This window comes from Simochromis diagramma, unplaced genomic scaffold, assembly GCF_900408965.1.
Source record: "Simochromis diagramma unplaced genomic scaffold, fSimDia1.1 OVJJ01000630.1, whole genome shotgun sequence".
NCBI classification, from domain to species: Eukaryota; Metazoa; Chordata; class Actinopteri; order Cichliformes; family Cichlidae; genus Simochromis; species Simochromis diagramma.
In genome coordinates, this window is record NW_024386927.1 from 291,576 (window position 1) to 306,145 (window position 14,570).

The 14,570-nt window shown below is 42.2% G+C and overlaps 1 protein-coding gene across 3 annotated transcripts; it reads right to left on the reverse strand.

The window, feature by feature from the left end:
* Positions 1-5,875: 5,875 nt before the first annotated feature.
* tmem70 (transmembrane protein 70) lies at positions 5,876-9,357 on the reverse strand. Of its 3 annotated transcripts, none has more exons than XM_040037012.1 (3): positions 9,058-9,357; positions 7,247-7,346; positions 5,876-6,472 (listed from the first exon to the last, which is right to left on the reverse strand). In XM_040037012.1, exons 1-3 carry the CDS (start codon positions 9,238-9,240, stop codon positions 6,027-6,029), a joined length of 729 nt encoding a protein of 242 aa, XP_039892946.1. In that variant the 5' UTR covers positions 9,241-9,357; the 3' UTR covers positions 5,876-6,026. The 3 variants fall into 3 exon arrangements, with proteins under 3 accessions (XP_039892946.1, XP_039892947.1, XP_039892948.1); XM_040037013.1 differs by having other exon boundaries at positions 9,073-9,354; XM_040037014.1 differs by having other exon boundaries at positions 9,180-9,302.
* Positions 9,358-14,570: the final 5,213 nt, after the last annotated feature.

Consider the following 14,570-nt stretch of genomic DNA (forward strand, 5'->3'; position numbering starts at 1 on the left):
AATGTGAATGCATGTGTTTCGTGGACTTGGAGAAGGTATTCGACGGTGTCCCTCAAAGTGTTCTGTGGAAGGTGTTTCAGGAGTACGGGGTCAGTTACGAGCCACAGCTGTTGCAAGAGCTTGGCCCACCTAGCAGGCAATAAGTTGGACTGTGCCAGGGCTGCCTTTCGTCACTGATTCTATTCATGATTGTTATGAACAGAATCTCCAGACACAGTTAGGTGGCAGAAGGCTTCCACTGAGGCGGTCCCAGGATCTCTCAATGATGTGGTTCTGTTGGCTTCATCAGGTGGTAACCTCCAGCTCGATACGGAGGGGTTCACAGCCGAGTGTGAAGCAGCAGGAATGAGAATCAGCACCGCCATGGTCCTCACCCAGAAAGGGGGAGGAGTGCCCAGTCTGGGTCAGGGACGAGTTCCTGCCCCAAGTATCTCAGGTTCATGGGTGAAGGGAGATCGACAGACGGATCGGTGCTGCGGCTGCAGTGATGTGGAAGCTGCACCACTCCGTCGTGGTGAAGAGGGAGCTGAAGCGCTCCATTTACCGGCTGATCTACATCCCTGCCCTGCAGAAACGTTTTGCCTGCCACAGCCTTGTGTGCACTCAGAAGCTCAAGTTATTGCAGCACATCCAACATCTGCAACAGGTTTTTTCATGTTAATGTGATGTTAATTTATATACAACAATAATGTTAAAGACATTATTATTTAAAATGCTACAAATAATTCATTTTTAGGTGTCCTAATAAGGTATTGGAACCCCATTCTTTCAAAAAATATAAACTTTTTTGATGGGGAAGTGTTTCTGTATATATTTTTGGCTGCTGGGAAATGAATGAGGTGAGCTGATGTGAGTAGTCAGCCTTGTGTGCATACACCTGCCATGTTTACTCTAACTAAAAACAAAACCACAAATCGTGTATTTGCTCCAAGGAAAGAAAAGAAACAGCAGTTTTGTGTGCCAGACTGTAAATATGGTGTTAATGGTTCTTTATTAGACAGTGACAGTGAATAAGATCACAGGGGGTTAGCTCAGTGTTGGAGCCAACAGAGAACATCTCCACAGTTTTTGGCATTTTTACTTTCAAGCTTATTTTTTCAGCCCCAGCTGGTCAACTGGGATTCATTTGCTCCCTCCTCCCTCGCTCTAAGGCAGAAGAAAACAAAGTCACCCAAATCCCCGACAACCATGTACAGCATAACACGGCTAGCAGGTGGTCTGTAGGTGACGTGCATTCAGGTTTCCCTTAATGTTGTCAGCTATCTGTATCTCTTTTAAAGCCTTTCAAGAATCCTGTCACTCCCAAGGTCTCAAAGACTTTGGAGTCAGACCTGTTACAGATCGTCAACTTTTCTTTAATGTCAGGTGTGTTTCCAGAACCACTAAAAACTGCTGTAATAAAACCTGTACTGAAAAAGGACAATCTTCACAAGACACAAATGAACAACTACAGGCTGATCTCAAATGTCCCATTTTTAAGTAAGATCATTGAAAAAGCAGTTTCTCAACAGCTCAGTTACTTCTTAAAACAGAATAACTGCTACGATGCCTTCCAGTCAGGTTTTAGACAGAACCACAGCACTGAAACCGCTCTGACCAAAGTGTTTAATGACATATGTCTGAACACAGACAGTGGAACAATGTCAGTCTTAGTTTTACTGGATCTCAGTGCAGCATTTGACACAGTCGACCACAACATATTACTCAAACGACTGGAGAACTGGGCAGGTCTTTCAGGAACTGTGCTAAACTTGTGGGCGACCGTGGCTCAGGGGGTTGGGAATCGCATCTGTAACTGGAAGGTCGCCGGTTCGATCACTGGGCTCTCTGTCCTGGTCGTTGTGTCCCTGGGCAAGACACTTTACTCTACTTGCCTACTGGTGTTGGCCAGAGGGGCCGATGGTGCGATATGGCAGCCTCGCTTCTGTCAGTCTGCCCCAGGGCAGCTGTGGCTACAACTGTAGCTGCCTCCACCAGTGTATGAATGTGAGAGTGAATGAATAGTGGTATTGTAAAGCGCTTTGGGTGCCTTGAAAAGCGCTATATAAATCCAATCCATTATTATTATTATAAACTGGTTCAAAACATACTTAGAAAACAGGAAATACTTTGTATCAATAGGTAACTTCACATCCGAGCAGACAAGTATCACATGTGGAGTTCCCCAAGGTTCCATCTTGGGACCCCCTCTGTTTAACATTTACATGCTCCCACTGGCACAGATGATAAAGAACAACAAAATAAACTATCACAGCTATGCAGATGACACACAAATATATATCACAATGGCACCAGGAGCCCGAGGCCCTGTACAGGCTCTTGGTAAATGCATTGAGGAAATTAATGACTGGTTGTGCCACAATTTTCTCCAGCTAAACAAAAACAAAACTGAGGTAATAGTCTTTGGCGCCAAAGAAAAACGATTACAGGTCACCAGAGAACTTCAATCTATACACCTAAAAACCACAAACCAGGCGAGAAATTTGGGTGTAGTGATGGATGCAGACCTAAACTTAGAAAAACACATTAAGACAATAACAAAGTCAGCTTACTATCACCTCAAGAATATCTCAAGGATAAAAGATCTGGGGCCCGTTCTCCGTACATCGCTTACTACATCCAAGATCAAATGACACATCCAAGACCAAATCATCGCGCTAACCGTGAGCTCGCTAATCCGGTTCTCCGAACACACCTGCTGTTGACGATCAGTACAGCTGGATGAAGTAATGTGAGATCACTGGGTGTCGTAAAAGGGGCTACGCATCGATAGTAGAAACATTGATCGGCAACCCTCTGATTGGTCGGCGAAAATGTCGAAGGAGCGCGCTCGGTATTTTTCGGCAGCAGAGCAAGAACTCTTGATTGAGGGATTTCAGGAGTTTCAGAGTTTAATCAGAACGCAAGGGAACACTGCAAAGGCTGCAAAAGCAAGGAGAGAGGGCTGGCAGAAAGTTGCTGACAAATTAAACTCGTAAGTAATTTAATAATAACAATAATAATGGAGTGGATTGATATAGCGCTTTTCAAGGCACCCAAAGCGCATGACAATGCCACTATTCAGTCACTCTCACATCCACACACTGGTGGAGGCAGCTACAGGTGTAGCCACAGCTGCCCTGGGACAGACTGACAGAAGCCAGGCTGCCATATCGCGCCATCGGCCCCTCTGGCCAACACCAGTAGGTGGTAGGGTAAATTTATCATATCACACTATATTATCCAATATTATATTACATTATATTATATTATGTTATATTATATCCCCTTTCACATTAGAGCCACAACAGGACCCACTAGAACATGGGAACAAGTAAAAGTGGAATATAAGAATATTCTACAGAATGGTAATATTTATCACTTATATTGCTTTTCGTCTCTTGGAAAGAGACCCTGAAATAATCTGTTTGTTTGTTTATAACAGCAACCAAGAAAAGGGCAGAGCACAAAAAGACAGGTGGTGGTCCTGCACCCCCTTGTCAACAAGTTGGTTAAGTGAATAATACCCTCACGGGAATATCGATATCTCTCAATGAGCACACTGTCGCGCTGAGCTAAAGGATCCTGTCTGTCCCGCAATATACGCTGGATTCTGAAAACTCTCCTTATCAATCTTGCACCTTCCACAATGGGCTGCTCGCGTAAACGGACAGGACATGGCTGCAACAGGCTTCCCAAATCCACCTTCCCTTTTATAGCCGTGGTCTCCCATCTTGATTACACGAAGTAATTTGCAATTACTACTCTGAAATATGAATTACATTTGTAATAATCACATACATGTAATAGAATGTTAATAGTACATTTCCCTTTTTTAGGAAATGACCTGTATGTATCTGTGTGACATCAATAACAAGATCAAGTGCTGCATTATCTTTAGTTACATTGATAATATTTATTTATGGTGAAACAGTGGTGGAATATCGCTGTTGCTTTCGTATAACTGAAGCGGACATACCTGCGTGGCCGCGATCTAATCCTGTTTACATAAAGTAAACCTGCTCCCGAGCAGGTTTACGCTTACGGATCTGTTACTATGACAGCAAGTCCCGGATGAGCTTCGGAGAACCGAACGATCCAAGATCACGCGAAATCGTCAACAATCAAATCCAGCTAACTTACTTAGCGAGGTACGAAGAACGGGCCCCTGATGTCTCAACAGGACCTGGTAAAACTAGTCCATGCATTCATTTTTAGTAGGCTTGATTACTGTAACAGCATCTTTACAGGTCTACCTAAAAACATCAGTCAGACAACTACAGCTCATTCAGAACTCTGCTGCTCGAGTCCTCACTAAGACCAAAAAAGTGGACCACATCAGTCCAGCTCTGAGGTCTTTACACTGGCTGCCTGTCCGTCACAGGATAGACATTAAAGTCCTGATGCTGGTCTATAAAGCTCTGAATGGTTTAGGACCAAAATACATCAATGACCTCCTGACCCAGTATGAACCTTCCAGATCCCTCAGGTCATCTGGATCCGGTCTTTTATCAGTTCCCAGAGTCAGAACCAGACACGGAGAAGCTGCATTCAGCTTTTATGCTCCATATATCTGGAACAAACTCCCAGAAAGCCTCAGATCAGCTGAAACACTCCGTTTATTTAAATCCAGGTTGAAGACTCACCTGTTCTCAGCTGCATTTGAATAAAGCACCAAATCCACACTTTTAAGCTTAAACTTCAAAACTAACATTTTAACTACTGATTTTATCTGTTTTGATTTTATATACTGTTTTGTTTGTTTGTTAATTAGTTAGTTTGCTTGTTTTAATCAATTTTAAATCATGCTTTTTATTTGTTTTTGTTTCTAATGTCTCTGTAAAGCACTTTGAATCACCTTGTTGTTGAATTGTGCTATACAAATAAACTTGCCTTGCCTATCAGATCCTAATTCTTTTTGTCCTGCACAGGTGAGAGAATTATCCTGCAGACATAAATCTCCTGAAAAAAGTCATATCAATTCACAAATTGAACTGTGAGTAAAAACAAACAACCTGTGCTCGGGACTGTTTGAAGATTTTGGAGAGTCCTGGATTCTGCCTGGACTTTGTGGAAGCCTCGAGGAAACTGGACCATCACAGCTGTTTGTGAACTGTGTTTAATATGGACTGCAGACACATGCACTGTTGTCACTTGGTCCTGCGTTTGAGTCCTGCTTTTACATCGGTCACTTGGAAAGCTGATGACAGTGATGTAGTGAGTAGAAGAGGCTCTAGTGATAACACGAGCAGCTGAATTCTGGACAGGAGAGGCAGACAGTATCTAGCGATGCTAACGAGCTCTAGATTTATTTTTGCAATACTTATATATAAAACTATGTTAGTTTGTCCAATTAATTTTAATCCTCTGAAAATATAAGACTAGGTAATAAAAAAGGTGTAATTCTTAAACAGTTAATGCAGTGGTCTTGTTTAACCCTTTGATTAAGTCTGCACACATGGACCTGACAGTACAGAGTACATACTGGAGAGTAGCAAACCAGTACAATATGATAGAAGACCCAAACTTGAAGGCCATTAAATGTTCTGCATTTGTATATTGATGTTGTCCCAGTCCTGTTCTAGGACACACAGCTTGACAGCAAGCGTGAGCCCAACCCAGCAGACACAGAGGACGGCCCCCAGGTAAAGCCTGAGAGAACGAGAAACCGTTCTCAACCAAACATGATAAAAGAAACTAAAACAAAAACGAATCTGACAATGTTCAAACAATCAAACTGGTGGTAGAAACAAACGAAAATTAAACGTGAGCTAACATGATGATAGCTGTGGATGTAAGTCTGGTCTCAGCCCTGGAACAGAGCATCCAGCTCTATGACTTTACTCTTGATAACTGACATCATTGCTCACAGCTTCAGAAAGGCAACACACACAAGTCAGGATAATAAAGTTAGAATTTTATTTTATTAGCACTTATTATAGTGAAGACAAACGTGGGAGCATTTTGTCCGTGGATGTTTGTCTCTGGCAGAGTCTGAGCTGTGCACTCAGGTTTACTCGGTCAACAACATTCTGCCTCCTTAAGTCTCAGCTCTTGTCAGGTTGCTCCATGTCATCTGCTCTGAAACTGAACGGTTTATCGTAGCCCATCAGATGATTGTAGTCGTGCGGGACGGGGAAAATGTCCGGGTTTACCAGGAACCCCACCTTCCCGGCGTAGAAAGTCGTGAACATCTTACTGACAGCCGGGATCCTCACCTGGCTCTGGTGGAACACGCTCTTTTTCTCGGTGAGGAACACGCTGTAGGTGACTGCTGTGTAGACATCTTTGTCTGGGTTGTGGTACAGGCGGATTATGTAACCCTTGGTGATGATGTGAAGAAGGATGGGGGTAAGGAAGGTAAAAACGCCAATGACTCCACAGAAAGCTGCCTGCAAGGCAAAACTCTGGACTCCGAGTCCAGTTTTCAGGAGTATTTGTGGCATGAGGAAGAGACTGGCTGCACTAGTGCTGTACGAGAACATCTTCACCCCTGCCAAAAAACAAGAGTCACACAACCCGTGTTACTTCCAACAACAGTCCACACGTCAATGTCTAAGTAAAGCATGCCCCACTATCAGAGCCATGTTACATAGTTACTTTCACAATTCAGTTTTATTAGTGTGCTACTATTGTGAATTACTGTAAAGACCCTACAGAAGACAGACGGCAGACAGACAGCCCAATCTGGACAAGCATTCAGACACAGCGGGCAGAAAGAACTCCCTGATAGGAGTCTTGTTCAATGCGTCCCCTCTTTGTCAGCATCTGTGCCAACACTTCCAACACAACAAACAATAGTGCGTATGCACTGTGTATACAACAGAATCAAGGCGTGCTCAGCAAAGGTCCTGTAGGAGCTGACCAATCAGAGCAGAGTGGACTTTTTAGTAGGTGTCCACCTGGTTTGTTTCTTTTTTTAAAGAAAACATCTGGATTAAGATTTTAAAATAAATCTCAAGCTCTTCACCAGCAAACTCACAGGCATCCAGTTACCTGTGAGTTTGTTGCAACAGCTTATATAACTCGATGTCATGGTTTCCTGGAGTAAATGAGGAAAAGTCAGTCTTATTATCCTTTCTGACATTAGTCACAATGATGAAACATCCACACCAAGACTCAAACTTTGCCTAATGAGGGCTTGAAGTTTAACTGTGTTTGCTTTTGTCTACAGGCTTACAGTTATTGGACGCACTGTCACTGAGACCTGTGGTGAACAACAGCTGTTGTTGTTATGATATTTCACAACAAGATGCAAGTGACTGACCCCGAACAGCTAAACCCAGGCTGCCAGCATAAATGAGGTTTCCGTGCTCGGAGGGCGGTGTTGTGGAGATGACACGGGTGGACGGACCGTGGGACTGCATCTGGTCAAAAACAACAAAAGGAACAAAATGTGTTTGGCACTGGGAGACGACTTTACAACTACAATTCCTCCAAAAACGGGACGTCGTGCAAGATGTAAATAAAACCAGAATGCAATGTTTTGCAAAACTCATAGCCACATATCACATCCACAATAGTACATAAAATGTTTAAGATTAGAGAAATGTTTCATTTTATGAATAAAAAGTCATTTTGAATTTGAGGACAGTAACACATCTCAGAAAAGAAGTCGGCCGGTCCCTTACACACAGGTCTGTGCAGACCGTCAGAACCATCTGAGCTCTTTGTCCAACTTTACTTCTGAGAAACTCATTTTATAGGTTTATTTTTTTTTTAATATATTAAAATATATATATATATATATATGTACACTGCCAGTCAAAAGGTTGGACACACCTTCTCATTTAATGTTTTTCTTTATTTTTACAACTTTCTACATTGTAGATACAAACTGAAGACTTAAACATATTTAGAGTTACTTACCATTGTTTTCTTTGCTCCATAGTTCCATATATACTTACTTACTTCATATATTTGATGATTCCACCCTTTGCTTTGTTGACAGCGCTGCAAACCGTCGGCCTTCTCTCAGTGAGCTTCCTGACACAGTCACCTGAAATGGTTTCACCTCACAGGTGTGCCTGTCAGGGTTCATCTGTGGACCCCAAACACACCTCCAGGCTGTGTCAGGGCTAACTGACCAAGAAGGAGAGTGATGCAGTGCTGCGCCTCCACAGTCACCTGACCTAATCCCAGTGGAGATGGTTTGGGATGAGATGGAGCGCAGAGTGAAGGCAAAGGACCAACAAGTGCTCAGCATCTCTGAACTCCTTCAAGACTGTTGGAAACCGTTTCAGGTGACGACCTCATGAAGCTCATGGAGAGAACGCATATATATATACACACACATGAAAATACACATAATATATCTTGCTTGATATATTTGATGTCTTCAGGTTGTATCTACAATGTACAAAGTAGTGAAAATAAAGAAAAACCATTAAATAGAAAGGTGTGTCCAAACATTTGACTGATCGTGTACACACACACACACTCTCCATTTAAACGTCTGATATATTTTCTATGTTGTACTGTCAATAAAACATTTATGACGTATCGAAACCGCCACTTGTCTTTCTGTCCATTTTTTATTCGAGCCTGGATTATACTTGTGTGTAAATGTTTGCACTTCATTAAAGAGCCAAAACACATCAAAGTATTTTCTACAGGCGACGGTCAAATACGATGATCTTCAAGAACAACACAACTCTGCAGTTCCAACCAACGAACGAAGGATCCTAACATGTATCAGCTGAGTCTGTAAATCTGTAACGACGTGGTTACGGATGCTCAGACATGTTCATGTCACCGTTTATCTATTTATTGATGAGTGGAGTATCCACGTGCTTTTGTCTGTTATGACCTCTGTAAATGTTCACGTCAGACAATCTGTCACATGCTTCTGTTACCATCCAGCTGACATTACCCTCCCTGGGACCGCCCACGTCACTGTTCGGCTCAGCTGACACATTTACGTCACTCACTCAAAATGACGCTTAAACTTTCAGAACAGCAGTGCGCATGTCACTGTAGAAACGCCGGTTAGCTGTTAGCTGGAGCAGTGCAGCATTGTTACTCATGACATCATCAGCGTATGCAGTAAAGCGTCGCGATGCTGACGCTCATGTGTACCTGACGGTTAAATACCTCGTTGAGAGCCAGGAGCGAGTGCCTGAGAGTTAGCTGCTTCCTCCTCACTGCGCTCACACAGCACACGGAGAATGGCGCGCGATGCTGCGCGAAATTAAACTGACCGTTACTGAAAATCCGGGGAAGAGCTCGAGACCGTAACCGCAGGAAACGCGCAGACAGCATCTTTGACTTTTTCTTTACTTTCTTTGTTATTACTGCTGAAAGCGGCTCTGACTCTCTGACCTACTAACTCCACACACGCTGCAAATCTCGCCTCGCGTTTCTTCTTTGTGTTTAACGGCGGTTGGCAACCAACGTAAAGGAGCATTACCGCCTCCTACTGTTCCGGAGTATGGGTCAGACAGTGAGTTTACAATTTGTATAAAAAAAAACCCTACACTCTTTCATAAACACCTGTATCCTTCAGAAACCCCACCAGTTCCCTCACCTGTGCCCTACTACCCTCCAACACACTCTTCAGATTAAATTCCCTGCTCTGTCAACCTATTCTGCAGAACTGACCTCTCCACATCATAACCCTTGCACCGCAGTATTACATGCTCTACTGTCTCCACCTCCTCCTGGCACACTCCACAAAGCCCCGTCTCATGGGTCGTGTCCAAATTCATGGGCTGCATCCTCCTGAGGACCCGGCCTTCGCGGTCTAAGTGGGCCGGGTCCTCAGAAGGTCGGGTAGGCCGGAAGTAAACGGCCGTGAAATTGGACGGTCTCGCCTTCAGATTAGCGTCACTGCTGTCTCGGTGGAGTTTAATAAACTTGGCCGTCTGCTCCTTGCTATCTAAAATATAACAAGTCACTGGCGTAAATTCTCGACTGTCTCATACTTCTGTTTAATCAGTTTTCTGTTTGACGTTTAGTCAGCTGTGTAAAAACCAAGGAGGAACCCACCCGGGGGATTAATAAAGTTTTATTTTATCTAATCTAATCTAATAACTTTAATCTCAGCCAAACCGATTTACTCACGAACAAACAAAACACTGAAAAAAGCCAAACAATGACATTTTTAGGTTGTCTAAGTCAGCGGTCCCCAACCCCCGGGCCTCGGACCGGTACCGGTCCGTGAGTCGTTTGGTACCGGGCCGCGAGAGTTGAGGCTCAGGTGTGAAATGTCTGGTTTTCAGGGTTTTTATCGGTTTTCAGCGTTATTTTGTTATCGTTTTTATCGTTTACTCGGTTTTCCTGGGTCTTTTCACGTGTGTTATGAATAAATCTTCTTTTTTCCGGTACCGGTACTAGTTTTATTTTGTTGTATTTATCCGCGACACCTTAAAGGCCGGTCCGTGAAAATATTGTCAGGCATAAACCGGTCCGTGGCGCAAAAAAGGTTGGGGACCGCTGGTCTAAGTGACTTATATATTACTTTTAACATGAGTAGCGAAAGTCCGCGGTGATCTGAAAATGATGTGCCGGGAGTTGTGCCGTTCTCGGCCGCATCAGTAACCCTCGAGCTCCCGGCTAGCTATCGAGCTGGTGGGTAACAGCCGTCTCCGAAAACGTCGAAGCACTTTTGCAAATATGCGATATCTTGATAAACCGAGCAGATATTTGAGGTTTACACACCCACATTCTCGCCTGAAAATATGTTAAAAGTTTATTTTGTGACCCAGAAAGATTAGTATGAGTAATTTTAAAACTTAGTAGCGGCCGCCATTGTTGGAAACTGGAGTTTGGCTGGGCCGCGCTATGAATTCTGGGATATGGTAGGCCACGAAGGACACACCCGACCCATCCTTCAAATTCGGGGAAAAGGAGGACGCATTTGTCGGCTGCATTCGGAGGAGTCTACGAATTTGGACAGCCTTCGGCGCGTCGCTGTGACGTAATCGGTCTACAAATGCGGCCTCAGGAGGATGCAGCCCATGAATTTGGACACGACCATGGCTGTATCCCAATTCAGGGTCTGCAGCCTTAAAGTACGCAGCCTCAACGATCCTCAAGGGCCACGTACTTAAAGACCGCTAAGGCCAGAAGTGCGAGGCTGGTGAAATGGGACGGTCTAGCCTCCGTTGCGCTGCCCAGGTTGCCTAGCAACCATGATACTAACAGCTGGAAACGTGTCATACAGCTTTGTTTGACAGAAATGAAGGAGAAAATCATTTGTTTGTTTGTTTCTACATGAGCTTTGATCATTCTCTGTAAGATTAAGCTCAGCTATTGAACGGCGTATATTTTAAAGTAAAGGCTTTAAAACCAAGTTAGTACAAACGTCACTAATGTCACATAACTTTGCCGACATGTGGCCAACAGTAATGTTTTCATGTTCTTCGTTAGTAAACATTTGCACATAAATAAGTGACATCATATTCAGTACTTACTTAAAGTTTACTCTTCGGCCGCCCCTCATCCGCCGTTTTTTTTCGGCAAAATTATCCACACCCACCGCCGCGCTATGCATTCTGGGATATGTTGGGCCACGAAGTCTACACTGCCACGTCCTTAAAATTCAGGGAAATGAAGGACGCATTTGAGGACTGCATTTCGAGCAGCCTTCGTCGCGTCGCTGTGACGTAATCGGCCTTAAAATGCGGCCTTTAAGGCTGCAGACCCTGGATTGGGATACAGCCTATGTCTCCTTCTTTGTGGTTATCACAGTAAACACAGAAGCCTTTTCTCGATATATTTTCTTTCATAAATTGGTTTGTTGTTCAAATACAGATTTACTAACAAACTGAAGCAGCTTCATGTGTGTTAACACAACACTTCATCACATTCACAGCTTGTTGTCTAACATTCTCAAACTTTTCTCAAAGATGCTCTCAGATGTAATTAGCAGTTCTCAATATGCTGATTTGGGTTCAAGTGGTCCCCTTTCTTATAAGTTTGATACTAATTACTAACATGTGAAAGTGATACACAGCAAGAAGAATGGTTAATTGATTCAGGAGCATCAAAACATATGACATGGAATAAAGAAGCTCTACAAAACTACCAAGAGTTTTCAGAACCACGAACAGTGAAACTCGGTGATGGCAGAGTAGTTGAGGCTTTAGGTCTGGGCAACATAACAATGAAAATGTCATTCAGAGTTAGTGATGGAAAAGATGTCACAATGTATGATGTGCTGTATGTTCCCAAATTATCAATGAACTTTTTCTCAGTGGGAGCTGCTGCCAAGAAGGGAAACAGTGAAGTTCAAAAGGACTCATTGCTACATAAGAGGAAAGAATGGAGCTCTCCATGGAATGGGAACACAGAGATCTGACGGCTTGTATCAGCTGGATATTGAGGGAAACTGCACAACTTGTCATGGAGCGTCAACTGCATCAGTTCCAGCAAGTATGTGGCATCAGCGCCTAGATCACACTACAAATCTGAAAAAAGTCAAAAACTTGGTAAAAGGAGTTAGCTTTACAAAAGAAGAGGAGGACATTTTTTGTGAAGCTTGTGTTGAGGGCAAATTATCAAGAAAGCCTTACAAATCAGTGGAAATACGATCGAAACGCAAGTTGCAATTAGTGCATAGTGACGTTTGTGGTCCTTTTCAAACTGAGTCACTACACCGTTAAAAAAAAATCCTAGAAAAACAGTAATAGCTGGGACGCCAAAATAACACCAGAAAATAACAGAAAATAACTTTCTCACAAAACTACGGTTATTTTCAGTAATGACAATACAGTTTGTTGCCCTAATTTTACATGGGATTTTGCCTTTTTCAAGTGCTTTTAAACATTAAATTAGGAACATGTTAATGTGATTAAACAATGAAATTACCTATAAACAAGGTCAATGAATGCGGCAATATGAATAATAATACTTAAATGTACAGAAATATTCAGTTAACAGTTGGTTTAAATAATAATAATGGATTACATTTATATAGCGCTTTTCGGGACCCCCAAAGCACTTTACAGTTCCACTATTCATTCACTCTCACATTCACACACTGGTGGAGGCAGCTACAGTTGTAGCCACAGCTGCCCTGGGGCAGACTGACAGAGGCGAGGCTGCCATATCGCACCATCGGCCCCTCTGGCCAACACCAGTAGGTGAAGTGTCTTGCCCAAGGACACAACGACCGAGACTGGCCGAGCCGGGGCTCAAACCGGCAACCTTCTAATTACAAGGCGAACTCCCAACTCTTGAGCCACGATCGCCCTAAGTAACAACGATAATAATAATTATTTGATGTAAAAAAAGTTTATGAGAATCATTTTATATATTTTTCCATTGCATTACATTTGAATTTAACAGTTCAATCTTTCAAATAACGGACAAATATTTGTGCAATTATGATACATTTGTGAATGTACAGACAAATACATTTAAAAAACAAGAAAATTATGTTTTATTACATTTACAGAGATTTTACGTTAATTTACACTTGAAATGTAAAATCACAGTCTATTTATGTAAATTTAATGATATTCTAGAAAAACAGTACAAAACTTTAAAATACACAGTAAAATACTTTTATATTGCAATTTTTTTGTACAGTGTAGGAGGAAAAAAGTACTTTGTAACTTTCATTGATGACTACTCCAGATGTTGTAAAGTCTATTTCATAAGAGAAAAAACGGAAGTCCTGAGCAAGTTCAAAGAGTTTGAAAGAACCTTCTCAAATGAATGTGGACAGGAAGTAATAAGACTCAGAACTGACAATGGTGGGGAATACACATCTAAAGAGTTTCAAGAATATTAGAAAGCTCAAGGCATCCACCATGAAATGACTGAAATGACACCACAGCAAAACGGTGTTGCAGAGAGAAAAAACAGAACTCTAGTGCAATCAGCTAGAAGTATGCTGTCACATGCAAAGTTGCCAAACACATACTGGGCAGAATAGAATAGAATAGAATTCAACTTTATTGTCATTGCACATGCACAGGTACAGGGCAACGAAATGCAGTTTGCATCCATCCAGAAGTGCTTTAGTGATATAGATATATTACAATATATATTAGCAATAATATAGATATGTGAGTATATTACAGAAATGGGTCTATTATGTTATAATGTACACGGTATGAAGTATGTTGTGAATATTCTATAACTATAAGTATGTACAGGCTGTAGTGAGTACAAAGCTATGTACAGGCTATGAACAGGATATAAATATGAAAAACTATACAGAATATGAAATAAATAACTTTACAGAATCTGAGATATACAGCTATACAGAAATGGGAACTATGCAAGTTGTAAACAGTTGTAGGATTAAAGATTATCGAATGTACAGAATGATTATTTACACAGAGCTATACAGTAGTGCAGTTAAGATAAGTGAGGGTGTAGATAGTTTCTACAGAGGCTATATAAAGTGCTAGTGGTTGTGAGTGGTGGTTCAGTCCATGTTATTATTGTGTGTTTGAGGGTACAGTTGTCCATTGTGGGTGTGTGTATGTTCAGTTCAGTCCAAGCTGTTGCTACTGCAGCTTACATACAGAATAGGCTCCCAACATCTGCTTTAAAGAACGAAACACCCTATCAGAGATGGTATGGAAAAAAAACAGACATTAGCCATATGAAAGTATTTGGATGTGTTGCTTATGCTC